Raw genomic sequence first — 15328 nt, forward strand, 5'->3', positions numbered from 1 at the left:
CTCTGACTGCCCGTCGGTCTGTGGGTGGAATGTTGTGCTGAGATCTACACGGGTCCCCAACTCACTCTGTACGGCCCTCCAGAAATGAGAAGTGAACTGAGGGCCTCTATCTGATATGATGAAAACAGGCACATCGTGCAACCGAACTATCTCCTGAATATAAATATGGGCCAGCCTCTCTGAAGCATAAGTGGTCTCCATTGGAATGAAGTGTGCCGACTTGGTCAACCTGTCGACAATGACCCAAACTACATCAAACTTCCACAAGGTCTGCGGCAACCCAATTACGAAGTCCATAGTAATGCGCTCCCATTTCCACTCGGGTATAGTCATCTGCTGTAGTAGGCCACCTGGCCTCTGCTGCTCATACTTAACCTGCTGGCAATTTAGACACCTCGCAACATACTCAACTATGTCCTTCTTTATCCGCCGCCACTAATAATGTTGGCTCAGGTCGCGATACATCTTCATAGCATCTGGATGAATAGAATATCGAGAATTATGTGCCTCATCTAGAATTCTCTCCCTCAAGCCATCGACATTAGGAACACATAGGCGACCCTGGAGTCCAAGAACACCATCATCGCCGATAGTAACCTCCTTGGCACCACTCTGTAGTACCGTCTCTCTGAGAAGCAACAAGTGCGGATCATCAAACTGTCGAGCCCTGATCTGCTCCAATAGTGAAGACTGGGAACGATGCATGCAAGAACTCGGCTGGGCTCTGAAATATCCAGCCTCACAAGTTTGTTAGCCAAGGACTGAATGTCCAAAGCTAAGGGCCTCTCCTCCGCTGAAATGAATTCCAAGCTACCCATACTCTCTGTCTTTCTGCTCACGACATCCGTAACTACATTCCCCTTGCCCGGTTGATAAAGAATGGAAATATCATAGTCTTTTAGTAACTCAAGCCACCTGTGCTGCCTCAAATTGAGATCCCTTTGCTTCAACAAATGCTGCAAACTGCGATGATCAGTGTAAACTTCACAGGAAACCCCATATAAGATAATGCCTCCAGATCTTAAGAGCGTGAACAATAGCGGTCAACTCCAAATCGTGTAGAGAATAATTCTTCTCATGGGGCTTCGGCTGACATGAAGCTTATGCAATAACTCACCCCTCCTGCATCAATACACAACCCAGACCAATGTGTGAAGCATCGCAATACATAGTATACATCCTGAACCGGAAGGCAACACTAGAACCGGTGTCGTAGTCAAGGCTGTCTTGAGCTTCTGAAAGCTCGCCTCACAATCATCGGACCAATGGAACAGAGCAACCTTCTGGGTCAATCTATTCAAAGATGCGACAATAGATGAGAAGCCTTCCACAAAGTGGCGATAATAACCTGCTAACCCCAAGAAGTTCATGATCTCAGTCGTCGTAGTAGGACGAGACCAACTCTGAACTGCCTCAATCTTCTTGGGATCCACCTTAATACCCTCGCCTGATATAACATGCCCTAAGAATGCTACAGAATCTAGCCAAAGTTCACACTTGGAGAACTTAGCATATAGTTTCTGTTCCCATAAGGTCTTAAGCACCACTCTCAAATGTTGCTCGTGCTCCTCCATGCTGCACGAGTAGATCAAAATGGCATCAATGAAGACGATGACGAACGAATCAATATATGGCATGAACACCCTGTTCATCAAATCCATAAACACTGTTGGGGCGTTAGTCAAACCGAAAGACATCACTAGAAATTCATAATGGCCTTATCTAGTCCAGAAAGCAGTCTTCAGAACATCCAAATCTCGAATCTTCAACTAATGGTACCCCAATCTTAAGTCGATCTTAGAGAACACCCTAGCACCCTACATCTGGTGAAATAAATCATCAATACACGGCAACGGGTACTTGTTCTTAATGGTGACTTTGTTCAACTGGTGGTAATTAATGCACATCCGCATAGTCTCATCTTTCTTCTTCACAAATAACATTGGTGCACCCCAAGGTGATACACTCGTCCTGACGAACCCCTTTGTTAGAAACTCCTCAAGTTGTTCTTTCAACTCCTTCAACTCTTTCGGAGCCATACGCTACGGTGGGATAGATATAGGCTGGGTACCTGGAGCCAAATCAATGTAGAAACCGATATCACGATCTAGTAGCATGCCTGAAAGATCGGAAGGAAACACATTGGAGAACTCCCAGATTACGGGTACTGAATCAATCGCCGGAGTCTCTGCGGTAGTGCCCCCACCATAAGCTAGATAAGCCAAATAACCCTTCTCAACCATGTATCTAGCCTTCATAAAAGAGATGATCCGACTAGGTGTGCTGAAAGACGAACCCTTCTACTCCAATCTAGGCAACTCTGGCATCACCAAGGTAACAGTCTTGGCATGGCAATCAAGGATGGCATGATACGGAGATAACCGGTCCATGCCCAGGATAACTTCAAAGTCGGTCATATCAAGCAGCAGAAGATTCGCTCTAGTCTCATAACCACAGAATGTAACAATGCAGGACCGATAGACCTGATCTACAACAACAGAATCGCCCACCGGAGTGGACACATAAAGAGGAGTTCCCAAGGACTCACGAGGAACATCCAAGAAATAAGCAAACAAATATGACACATATGAATAGGTGGACCCTGAATCAAATAATACCGAAGCATTCCTACCGCAAACAGAAATAATACCTATGATCACGACTTCTGAGGCCACTGCATCTGGTCGGGCCGGGAAAGTATAGAATCTAGCTGGAGCACCACCTGGCTGGCCTCCACCTGCCTGGCCTCTACCTCTAGGACGGCCCCTACCCACCTTCCCTCCGCCTCTGGGTGGCCGGACGGCTGGTGCGACTACTAGTGTTGTAATCATAGGCTGATAACCCTGTTGCACTGCCTTGCCCCGAAGCTTGGGGCAGAACCTCCGCAGGTGGCTGAAATCCCCGCACTCGAAACAACCTCTCAGTACGAAGGACTGCTGACCTGAAGTCTGACCCCGATGGCCTGAATACCCACTGGAGGAACCCGGAATAGCTGGTGGGAAGTAGGAACTCTCTAGCATAGGCTGAAATAAGGTCGAACTAGCGCACCCCGAGGAGGCGGCGATGCTGGATATGTGGGCCTGCTAGGCTGACCTCTCCTAAAGTGACCTCTGCCCCCAGACGGAGCACCATTGAACCCTCCAGAATAACGAAATCGCTTGTCCCGCGGCATCTACCCTCCGCCCCGCTGACGATAACCCTCAATCCTTAGAGCTATCTCCACAACTAGCTGGTATGTAGTCCCCATCTCAACCTCTCGGGCCATAGTGGCCTGAGTACCGGAGTGCAACCCGGCAAAACACCTCGGTATTCTCTCCGCCTCAGATGGAAGTATCATAAGTGCATGGCGAGACAACTCAGAGAATCTCACCTTATAATGGGTCATTGACATCTGACACTCCTGGAGCTGCTCAAACTCTTCCCTCTAGGAGGATGGAATATACCTATCCAAGAAAGGCGTGTAAACTGATCCCAAGTCATGGGAGGAGAACCTGATGGTCTGCCAAGAAGATGAGACTGCGACCATCTACGAGCCCTGCCCTCCAGCTGGAAAGTAGTAAAATCCACCCCGTGGATCTCTAATATCCTCATATTGTGCAGTCTGTTCCTGCACCGATAAATGAAGTTTTGGGGATCCTCGTGTCGCTCACCCCCGAAGACAGGAGGGTGTAGTCTAGTCCATCTGTCCAATAGCTTTTGCGGCTCGTCGGCCGCAACTGGTTTGGGCTCAGGTACGGCCACTGCCACTGGCTGGGTTCCGCCCACGGGTAGTGTGCAAGGGGTCTGATATACAGCAACTGCATGCCCAGTAGCCTGAGCAATAGGGATTTGTGCTCCCCCTCTAGCCTGAGATGTGGCTAGATCTACTGAAATAAACCGGCCTGGATCATAGTATCCATGAACTGGCATACGGCCCATGACCTCCTGGAAGCCTGGTGCTGACATGAAATCTACTGAGGCTGGCTCTGCTGCAGGCATCTCGCCCTGCTCCTCAATAATGGGATGCTCTACTAGATCTGCTGGTGGCATGGCTGGGGAAACTCTGGGACATCCTCTTCCCCTACCTCGGGCCGGTGCCCTTCCCCAACCTCTACCTCGGCCTCTACCCACAGGGGGAGCAGCTCCTCCCGGGTCTGGAACATCCGATGTGCATGTTCTCACCATATGTGAGAGAATAAGAGAAAGATACTTAGTATAACATCAACTGCACGATAGGAGATGAAGAAAGAGTAATATCCTAAAACCCTATAGCCTCTCGAAGATAAGCATAGACGTCTCCGCACCGATCCGCAAGGCTCTACTAGGCCTGCTCATAACTTGTAAGACATACGTGAACCTTGTGCTCTGATATCATATAGTCACGACCCAATTTATTTTATAGGTCGTGATGGCGCCCAATGCTACCTCTAGGCAAGCCAACAGTGAACTAACCACATGATTGTTTATTTTAATATTCTTAAAATAGCTAACTTTTAATTAGTGCATAAATAGGAAGTAAAAACTTAATAAGATGAGAGATGACTAATTTTAAGAGCGAATGAGATAAGTAAAATAACCCAAAAATCATCATGTGTCTGCTAGCATAATTTCCAAGACCTGGTGTTACAAGTGTAAGAGCTACTAATAGAATATACAAAAGGAACTACAGAACTACCGTCTGAAGTGAAATAGTCAGAAAGTAAAAGCAAAAGGAAGACTTCGAGTGCTGCAGTATGGGCTCGGAAGGTAGCTCACCGCGGAGTCTCATGGAAATCAATGATACGCGCCGGACTGATAGCCAGATGCACCTGTCTCAGATCCTTCACGATTAGTGCATAAGTGTAGTGTAAGTACATAAACAACATGTATCCAGTAAGTATCTAGTGTAACCTCGAAGAAGTAGTGACGAGGGGTCGACTTCGGCACTTACTATGGGCTAACAATAAAATACCGAAATTATAATTAAGCATGGATTATATAAATACAGCTCAAAACTCAATAACAAAAAAATAAATAAACAACTCTTTCACTAATAGTAAATCCCAAATTAATTTGTATCATTTAACAAATTAATCTCTCAAGCCAATGAAACAATATCAATTATAATTGGGCTCCAAGAATTTATTACGCACGAATTATGCCGAGGTCGTACGGCCCAATCCAACATACAGATATATAAATTATGCACTGCCGAGGGTCGAAGGGCACGAACCATAGATGCATCTATTATATTACCGAGGCGTTCGGCCCGCTCCACAAGAAGAGAAAATACTTTATAAACAACTGATTCCAAAGATTATTAAGAGGCAAATATTCAAGGAAACATCATTTCTCATTAACGGTCAAGTAACTTGTCCAAAACTCAAGTAAATGAATTTTGATCTTTTACAATTCCTTTATCATGTTCCAATATGATTTAAGCATTTAAGTTAAAGTAGGCTGCAAACATCGCAAGTATCACATGATTTGGGTCCTAAACTATCCGAACATATGCATAATTAGTAGCTATGTACGAACTCTCGTCACCTCGTGCGTACATAGCCCCCACAAGTAGAAGCATATATTAATCCAATTCACATATGGGGTTAATTCCCTCTTACAAGGTTAGAAAAGAGACTTAACTCGTCTCAAAGCTTACTTTCCAATCCAAAATTGTGCTTTAAACCCTCAACTCGGTGCCAAACAACTCGAAACTAGTCAAATGTTATATTAAATAGTCAATACATGTTCAAAAGTTCATATCCTAACTATTAAAGTGATTTCCCAACCCTAATTGAAGAATTCCTAAAATTCACCCCGGGCCCACGTACTCGGATTCCGAAAATATTTGAAGAAAGTTGTTACGCATAACATCATGAACTCAAATATATGATTTTCATTAAATTCCATAAATATTTTTGTGGTTAAATTCCATTTTTATCAAAACATAGGTTTTTCATCTAAACCCATGATTTCACAATTTTTATATGTTAAATCTACCAATAATCTATGTATTTAACTCACATTGTTTAGAAATTACTTACCTCAAAGTGTTAGGTGAAAACCTCTCTCTAAGAGCTCCAAGAATCGCCCAAGCAATGAAATAAATGAGCTCAAAATGCCTAAGTCTCGTATTAAATTTAGGTTCTACCTTCTGCGATTTTCGCACCTGCGGAGGTTTGGTCGCTTCTGCGAATCCACATTTGCGAAAAGGGCCTCGCAGATGCGGTCCTCCCCTCAGTTGGCTCCCTTGCTTCTGCGACCATCGGCTCGCTTCTGCGAGACCTCTTCTGCGGTGCGTGTGCCGCACTTGTGACATGTCCCCGCTTATGTGATCATCTCCGTCGCACCTGCACCTACGCAGGTGCGGTCTGCCTTGCGCTTCCGCAATACCTGGGCCGCTTCTGCGGTCAGGGGCTCACTTCTGCGAGCTCGCATCTGCGGCTGGCCAAGCGCAGGTGCGATTGCACCAAAAGCTGGGAGCTTCAGTTGGTGCTCCCAAGTTCCAACTTGGTCCGAGCCTCGTCTGATTAACACCGGAGCCCCACCGAAACATGCCAACAAGGTTGAAATCATAAAACGCACTCGCTCGCACCCTTGGAACACATAAAACATCAAAAAATAAGAATCACACCCCAAACCAAATTGAATCAACTTAAGAACTTTTAAGTTCTTCAAACTTACTCCGAACGTGGCAAAACATACTTAAACTACTCGGAATGACATCAAATTTTGCGTGCAAGTCTTAAATCACCATACGGAACTATTCCTGATCTCGGAATCCCAACTGCACCTCGACAACACCAAAACCTACTCTAAACCAAATTTGAAGAACTTTAAAACCTTTAAAGAGCCAACTTTCACTATTAGGCCCCGAAACGCTCCCTGGTCGTCCAAAACCTAATCCGAACATACGCCCCAGTCCGAAATCATCATGCAAACCTATTGGAACCATCAAATGTTGATTCCGAGATCGTTTACTCAAAACATTGGCTGAAGTCAAACTTAGCCTTTTAAAGCCAAACCATGGAACCAAGTGTTCCGATTTCAACCCGAACTAACAATCCCCGCAAGTCACAAAATAGTAAAAGCACATACGGGGAGTCTTATTTTGGGGAACGGGGTTCTAGAATGCAAAACGACCGGTCAGGTCATTACACTTCTGTCTTCGGTTCCACGTGTTACTTTCTCATGCGATCATTTAATATAAACATACTTTACCCGATACAATAGTGCAAACCCATTTCCCGTCTCCAGAACTCTTCTTGTTTTTTTTCCCTTCTTCATGTGCCACAAATTGAACCAGAAATGAAGAGGTTATGTCATGTACATATATAGTTTAAGGATGATGTTTGAACTTTATCCGACATGTATATTTCCAATTACTGTAACATACATTAACTATTGAGGACGTGGTACACATAAACAAATAAAGACTCAAATATTCTTTACATGAGGTCTCTTACACATATATCAAACCTACAACTCGATGAGACCGTCAAAACTGGATGGTTAAACCAACAACAATAGCAAACCCAGTGCAATTCCACATAGTGCGGTTTGGGGAGGATAATGTGTACGCAGACCCTACCCCTACCTTATGAAGGAAGAGAGGTTGTTTCCGATAGACCATCGGCTCAAGAACAATGAAAAAGACGCGATAAACAAACAGTAACAATGACAAGTAAATAAGATAACAGAAACAAATAGCACAGCCTGTAATAGCAAAGGAATTAGGAATACGAAGCTACAAGAGAAGTGCGAAAACTATCGACAATAGTGCCACATCGTCTAACTACATGGAACTCGGAGTACGAGAATAAAGGACTAGTACCACTACTACTAGTACGACTAGAAGAGGCTCTCGACTACCTGTCAACCCACAACCCTAATTCTCGACCTCCATACCTCCCTATCGAGGGTCATGTCCTCGGTTAGCTGAAGTAGTGCCATGTCTTGCCTAATCACCTCTCCCCATTATTTTCTAGGCCTCTCTCTACCTCTCCTCTGCCCCGCTATGGCCAACCTCTTGCATCTCCTCACCGGGGCATTAGAGTCCCCCTCTTCACATGCAAAAAAAAAAAATACTGAAGGTTGATATCACATTTGTGATGAATACTTATCTGAAGATACATGTAACAGTTGTACAAAGAGGAAGGCTTTGAAGAATCATTATTAACTCAGGCTTTCATTCTTTCAACTTTTTGAATAGAATACTTGAGTTCCTTCTGAATGTTCAATCTAGAAGGTGACATGACAATATCTTTCCAAACTGAGCCAGATTGATAAGCTGGATGAGGGTTCCTGTAAAGTTCATATATGGAGTCAGCTCCTTCGTTCAACCTCCCTACCATTTCCAGTACATCTATCTCATCACGGTCCACCAACAATGTCTTGTCTCTATCCTTCCATCCTATCAACTTTTGAATACTCCTTGTTAGTATATATGCAACAAATTATAGATGTGAAAACTTATTAGTTGTACCTTAGGGGGGCCTTCCAAAGTATTAGTGGAATATAACCTTGCATTATCCACTAGCTGACAGTATGTATTGAATGCTCTAGCAAATCTCTTGTGTGATTTAAGTTGTGAGTTTACCCGAACAGCTCTCCTACACATGATAGCTCTCCTGTAAACAATACAAACAAACTTAATGCTAGCAGAATGAGCAGATTTGTCTGTTTTTACTGGAGTACATATGTTAATAGTAATTCTTCTCCATTTTCATATCAAGATTCTTTATCTTTCTTTTTCTTCAGTCACCACGTAAGTTTTCTTGACCACTGGTTCATTTTTCTTTTGGCGGATAGTTGTGTTATCCGGGTCAGCCTGTACGCGCAGAATATGCCTACTACCACCACACAGGTACCAAGTAACTCTTCCCACCAAAACTTATGCAGATGGGAAGAAATTGCCTAGCGTTCCTTCAGCGCTTTATGACTATGATTCACGCATTAGTTAGATCTTTTGCTTACCTTATGCCTCTAACGACAGCTAAATAAGCATCACAGACAACTCCAACCAATTCTATTCTATAAGGTCTTCTCTTTCTAGTTCCATCAGTTTCTTGTTCTTCATCAATCTGTTCCCAGTAGTTTTCAGTAGCACTTCCATCGTCCTCTATTTTGTAACCGGGCCCCATGCGGTAGCGGCGCCGGTGAACATTTCTAGCCATGGTTATTGTCTGCACTACAAAGGGTATCCATGACAGCGTGCCATCCATGATCACATCCCTTCCTTCATTGAGTGCTGTTACAAGCAGGGATGATGCTGCATCTGTTGATGACTGATGTACCTGCAAATTGCATGAAATTTACTTCTTAAATAACCAAAAGAATTCAAAAACATAAATATTATAAAAAAGGACCTAAGTCCTCCAAATGTTTTAGACGAAATATTATTTAGAATTGGTCTCCAGTAATTGTTAGCCATATTATTAAAAGACTCCTTTACTCATAATAATTTATAGAATAATTTGCAGGAGGTACACATCTTTCTTCTCAATGTGGAATTATGTAGATGGTCAGCCTGCATGTTTGATAACTGCGCTAATGTACTGAATATATCGGCACCATAGCAGTAGCATACCACTTTGGACCTAGCTGCCGGCCTAGCTAGTTATCTATGAGACAAGATTTTGCTCCAAATCAACTAATGAATGCTTTGCAGCAGATATAGCATTTGGATTAATTCACATGATTTTCTCTCCCTATGCCACATTCAACAGGTAGACCGGGCATTAGACCTCGGGTTAGCACAGAGATGCAACTCTTTATGCGTAACTTTTCAAAGGGGTTAGGGGTAATGGGAAGGTGGGGGTGGGGGTGGGGGTTAAGAAGAATATAATAACCAGTTCAGCAGTTTGCAGCATGTCATGATGTCCCCTAGAGCTAAGAGCTTTGTAAATAACATCTGATTCTTTGAAGGCATCTGCTTCTATCACAACAACATTAGCTGCAGCTCCAATCCAGAATGGTCTGCATGCAAATTTTGGCAGTCACTGCATTAGTATCTTTCACATAATGATTTATCACCTCCATTTCATTAGAATCTTACACACACATATGTATGTACACTCGCAAATAACGACATTCTTACTCTTTGAGAATGTCCTTGAGTACGGTGCTTTTCCCAGCACCCATGCCACCACCCATAAAGAGGAGGACAGGGCTTCTATCTTTGTGAGCCATTGGGACCATCACATCTGTGCACTGTGAATCATCTGAAGAAACAAGTCCTATCGCTTTCATCTCCTCAACTAAGGTAGTAAGAACTCTTGCAACCTTCAGATTCTTTGTCACCCTTTCAAATCTTTGTTCCCTTTATAACACACAAAAGAACAAGATGAATCGTTAGTAATATCTACCAAGTTCAGCAAAAGAAAGAGAACAGTATGATTTTATTGGAAGCCATGATGCTAAGCTAGTACTGATTTGAAGCACTTCAGACCAGCTAGGGATTACATAAAATTGTATAATATCTTAGCTAAGGAATTCATAAATGTCAATATCTGGAATATTATCCAAAAGTTGACCAGCATCATATCTTACCATAATAGCAATAAAATTAGGCGCATGGATGAGGCAGATGGACACTAAACACATCTGGACTTGTCTATATGAAATCTGTTTTCAATTGACTAGAATTCATAGGGAATTGCCAATTACCAATAATGATACTTGGCATAACAACCTTCTATTTGAAATCTCCGTTTTCATGCGGAGGTGAATTCCCATGTATTGTAACCTTAGAAGTTCGCTTAAGCTATCAAAAAATTAAAAATAAAACATTCAACATCTTCTTTGTTATATAAAATGACTTTAACTTAAGACTGCTTGGAGTTCTGTTGCAGTAAAGCACGTATCACATCATAAGATTTGTCGACCAGATAGAAATGTCTCAATTGGTTGATATATAAACCAAAATTCTAGTTGATCAATCTATCACAAAAAACTATCATTGAGAAATGCGGAAGGCTTGATTGTAAGCATGAACAGGAAACTGAAAAACCGGATTGGACATTCGATTGACACGTTTAGAACTCATAACTCACGTAAGTCATTTTATACAGACCAGCTCTAGAATAGTGTGAAAAGTAAAGGATGGAGAAAATCAAAGCTACTACGGTAACATGGAGAAATCCAGAACATAAAACAAAAGGTGTGACGGTAACAGTAATGGCAGACAACCAGAATGCACAGAGGAGTGCCAACGGATTCAAGTTGACTGTAAGAGCTAGCGCTACACCTGTTGACAAAGTAAAGGCTAATCAAATTAAAGGAACCAAAGCTATGATTCTTCAAATGAAGATGTATGAAAGAAATAATGCATCTGACCATGTACACACACTATTCCAGGGAAGTCGACAAGGTTGCAGATTGTTTGACACTTATGTTTTGGAAACATTGGGGAATTACCAACAACTACCTTTGGACTTCTTAGTTTAGATAGGATCTCCTGTTCATCCTTCAGATTGGGAGCATCTAATCCAAATGAGGATTCATAACAATTGATATATTTTGTAGTGGAATGATCATTACTTATTCCAAACACAAGAAAAAGGAGGTACAATTTCATGACATCCTCATCTAAGTGTTTACATTTAGACTATCACAATAAACATGTATGGTTCTACCTAAACCCCTATTAAACCATATGATCCTACAGATAGAATTGTTTGAATTTTCTCCCAATTGGCTAAAATTTGGATAAGGCCTAGAAACGAAAATCGTTAATGATGGCCATCAATCTGACTATAGGATGAAAGAGCAAATATTACGAAATACAGTTAATACCTAGTAGCAGCCATGACAATGTTTTGGAGCTTCTTTTTGGGTTCAAAGTGATCAGCACTCAATACCTGAAAGATAACCAAAAGGAAAGGAATGCGAGTTCGTCAACAACAATTCGAACTTAAAATTTTGTTTTTTGAGGTTATAATTTCTGAAGTATGGATCTATTTCTTCTTATTAACTGGATTTACCTGGCTCATCATATATGGAACCTGACTCCAATGGAAAGCGAAGTAACTGAGGATGCATCTCTCAAACTCTTCAACAAGTTTTATAAACAGCGAATCAGCATCTGGTTCATTAGAAAAGTAGCTGTACATATCTTCTTCACACCCTTCTGATTTTATTATGTACTCAGTAGCTAGCTTACACATATGTGGACACTCTCTCCTATCTGCAAATCCCATTTGCCTAGCTGCATATTCATACATATATGTTCAGTTTTAAAATCACCTCGCCGAAAGGCTTAAAGCTGTTAGAAAGAGAAAACTTCCTTACCAAAATTTGTGATCTTAAACATTTCATGACATTACATAGCGACAAAAGCTTGCCATTAAGCGTAAAATTGGACCTTTATGGTTAAAAAGTTTTCAAATGTCGAAAAATGTCATTAATTTTGAAACAAACTAAAAAGAAGTGATATAGGAAATAGAACACATCAAGTACTTAAGTTTGTCTTTAACACGCCTCTCACGTGCGACCTGGCTTCTTTTTCAAGTAGACAATGGGTGGAAGTGAGGCTTGCTTAGACCTGCTCTAATACAAAGCTAAGTTACGTGACCGCATCATCTAAAAGCTTAAACTTTTACAGAAACACACTTTTAATTACTTAATTACATCTACAACAATAGATACGATCCTAAATATAATAACACTAACCAAAAATGGAAGAGAGAAACGTAGAAACCCAAAAGGGGATCCAAGACTTCAATAGAATAATTATCTACGTACAACAACAACAACAACCCAGTAAAATCCTACAGGTAAGGGGTCTGGGGAGGGTAGAGTATACACAGACCTTAGCCCTACCCCGATGGAGTAGAGTCATTGTTTTCGCTAGATCCTCGGCTCAAGAAAACGAAAAAGACAGAAAAAGACAATATTCAATAATAACAGCATTATAAGAACCAGAAACTAGTTGAAACGCAATAACAATAACCACTAAAGAAAAACGGGGGAGAATAATTACCTACATAATGGGAAAAATTTTCAAACTTGAGGACCTGCCCGGTACGCGAAACATCAATACGTGGAATAATCTTCTGGTTTCGGAAATTCTTGAGCCGATAATACACAGCCGCTGAAAGAATAAATCCAATGCAAGATGCTAAAAGGATCTGTGTATAAATAGGCTTTATGTTGAAACAGTAGTACGAAGGAGAATTGAATTCAGAATTAGAAGAAGAAGCAGACATATTAATTCCCATGCAAAAAAAAGGGTCAATTACAATGCAGAAATGGCTTGTGTTAATCGTTCAGGTTGTTTTGGTAATCCGATCACGTGCTAACATGATCTTGAACTTAGAATAAGCGTCAGTTCTTCTATTTATATCTTTTTACTTTATCAAATTATCCCAGAAAAGGAAAAAGGATAATTAGAGGAATCTCTTTTAGGGGAAAAATGTTTCCGAATTGAACCATAAACAATGTGCAGATTCCAATTATTTTGACTAATCTGCCCTTTGTCTCTAATTGTCATCCTCTTTCACCAATTTTTGAAATAACAAAAGGATTTGAAATGAAAAACAGAATCTAAAAGTTCTACGCTGCAAAGTACCAAAAGATTGTTTAATATAGTGAAATAATTTTTGAAAGATAAAAAGTAGACTATACTTGAAAAATGACTAACGAAATAAATTTACATAAATTCAATCACAAAGCCACGAGAGTTTAATTATAATTCAACTTAGTTGCATGGAAAAATAATCGTAAAATTTGAGAAATGTATGTTTTTACCCCCTCCCAAAATAATAGCCGACAAAATATATTTTTGTATTTATGTATATTATATACTAAAATATACATACTTTGTATATATTTTGGCTAACAAATAAAATTAGTTTCGGCTAATTTTGTATTTTTCCCCAAATTTATTAGTGTTAGAAATTCACAAACCCGAAACGATTGAAATACTAAGAACTACTCTTTATATTTCAATGCATTCGGACTTTTTCGGAGAACGAAGATCGAATTGACTATTTCTCGACGTGAATTTGGATGCAGAATTTTAAATTTTTTTAACAAAATAAAATTTAATATTTAAAGATTACATAAAAAGTACTATAAGCCACAATAGTTAACCGTCACTACAGCATTTTAGGCCTACAACCACCCCTGAGAAGTGTGGTCTAAGATGCCAAGAAGTATAGCATTTGGGCAAAGGCTACACTTTACGACTTTAGGCAGCGCTTTTCGGGGGTTGCCTAAAGTACCGTAACCTTTGACTATTGGCCACGCTTTGTAGGTGTTGCCTTAGAAGCCACGCTTTAAAAGTGTGGCAGATACGGTACAAAGGCCACACTTATATTTTCTTATATAGCCACGCTTTTATGACATAAGAATACACTTATAAAGTGTGATCTTTGTCACGTTATAGGCTACACTTACAAAGTGTGGCTTCTAACAATGCCAGATTGACAATCCCTATGGCCACACTTTCTAAGCGTGACAATTTTGTCTACACTACAAAGTTATTTTTCAAATATTTATATTAGCCACAATTTTGGGGTTAAAAAACTATATTTGTTTGCATCAAGTTCTCTCTCTCTCTCTCTCTCTCTCTCTCTCTCACACACACACACACACACACACACACACACACACACACACACACACACACATATATATATATATATATATATATATATACACACACATATTAATTTAAATGATAAGTAATAGAATAAAAATAATTCAAATGCATATACTTGAAATAAATTTCAACAAAATAAACGCACTTTGTGTACTATCTATAGTAATAAAGCAGTGTTGGTTCAAGAAGTTCACTAGCAAAGACCTCTACAAAATAAAATTTGTAGTGTCAACAAAAATAAACATCTTGTTCAAAAGGTCTTCACCATTCACTTTAATGATTCAAATTGATTTGTGGCCACCATTTCCAATTGCATCACCTATATTTTCCTACACATTCAAAATAAAAAAATTAGGAAGAAATGCTTGTAACGAGAACAAGGATCAAAAGAAAGCCTGAAAATACTTCCACTTCTTCAGAATAAGTTAAACTTCCATGCAGTTAGTAAGTGGTAAAAGAAGTAATTATTAGAAGATTATTCTCGTCACATGTAACGAGTTATAAAATGTGTTATAATCTAAGTAGCTCCAGTCAATTGAGGGTCACGTACCCTCTTCCTTTATATATGAAGANGGTAGTTCCCTGGCAGGTGGATAGTCCTAGTTACAAAGGAGACTCTGCCGAAATTTTTGAAAAATTTGGGAGTTAGTCAAAAATTAGGGTCTTGACTTAGGTGAGAAAAGAGATTTATTATATTAAGCGTTTAAGTCGGACTCTACTCCTCATTCGAGGATGAATGATCCTCGGGGGGGGGGGGGTAAGGTA

General features: G+C 40.7%; 1 protein-coding gene across 2 annotated transcripts; it reads right to left on the reverse strand.

Annotated features, from left to right (window-relative positions):
- Positions 7664 to 13442, reverse strand: LOC109241702. 2 transcript variants are annotated; one of them, XM_019408470.1, is made up of 8 exons: positions 12941 to 13442; positions 11943 to 12166; positions 11755 to 11819; positions 10058 to 10279; positions 9810 to 9936; positions 8935 to 9254; positions 8444 to 8588; positions 7664 to 8378 (listed from the first exon to the last, which is right to left on the reverse strand). In XM_019408470.1, exons 1-8 carry the CDS (start codon positions 13176 to 13178, stop codon positions 8139 to 8141), a joined length of 1581 nt encoding a protein of 526 aa, XP_019264015.1. In that variant the 5' UTR covers positions 13179 to 13442; the 3' UTR covers positions 7664 to 8138. The 2 variants fall into 2 exon arrangements, with proteins under 2 accessions (XP_019264015.1, XP_019264019.1); XM_019408474.1 differs by having other exon boundaries at positions 12945 to 13023.

Source organism: Nicotiana attenuata, chromosome 1 (assembly GCF_001879085.1).
Source record: "Nicotiana attenuata strain UT chromosome 1, NIATTr2, whole genome shotgun sequence".
NCBI lineage: Eukaryota > Viridiplantae > Streptophyta > Magnoliopsida > Solanales > Solanaceae > Nicotiana > Nicotiana attenuata.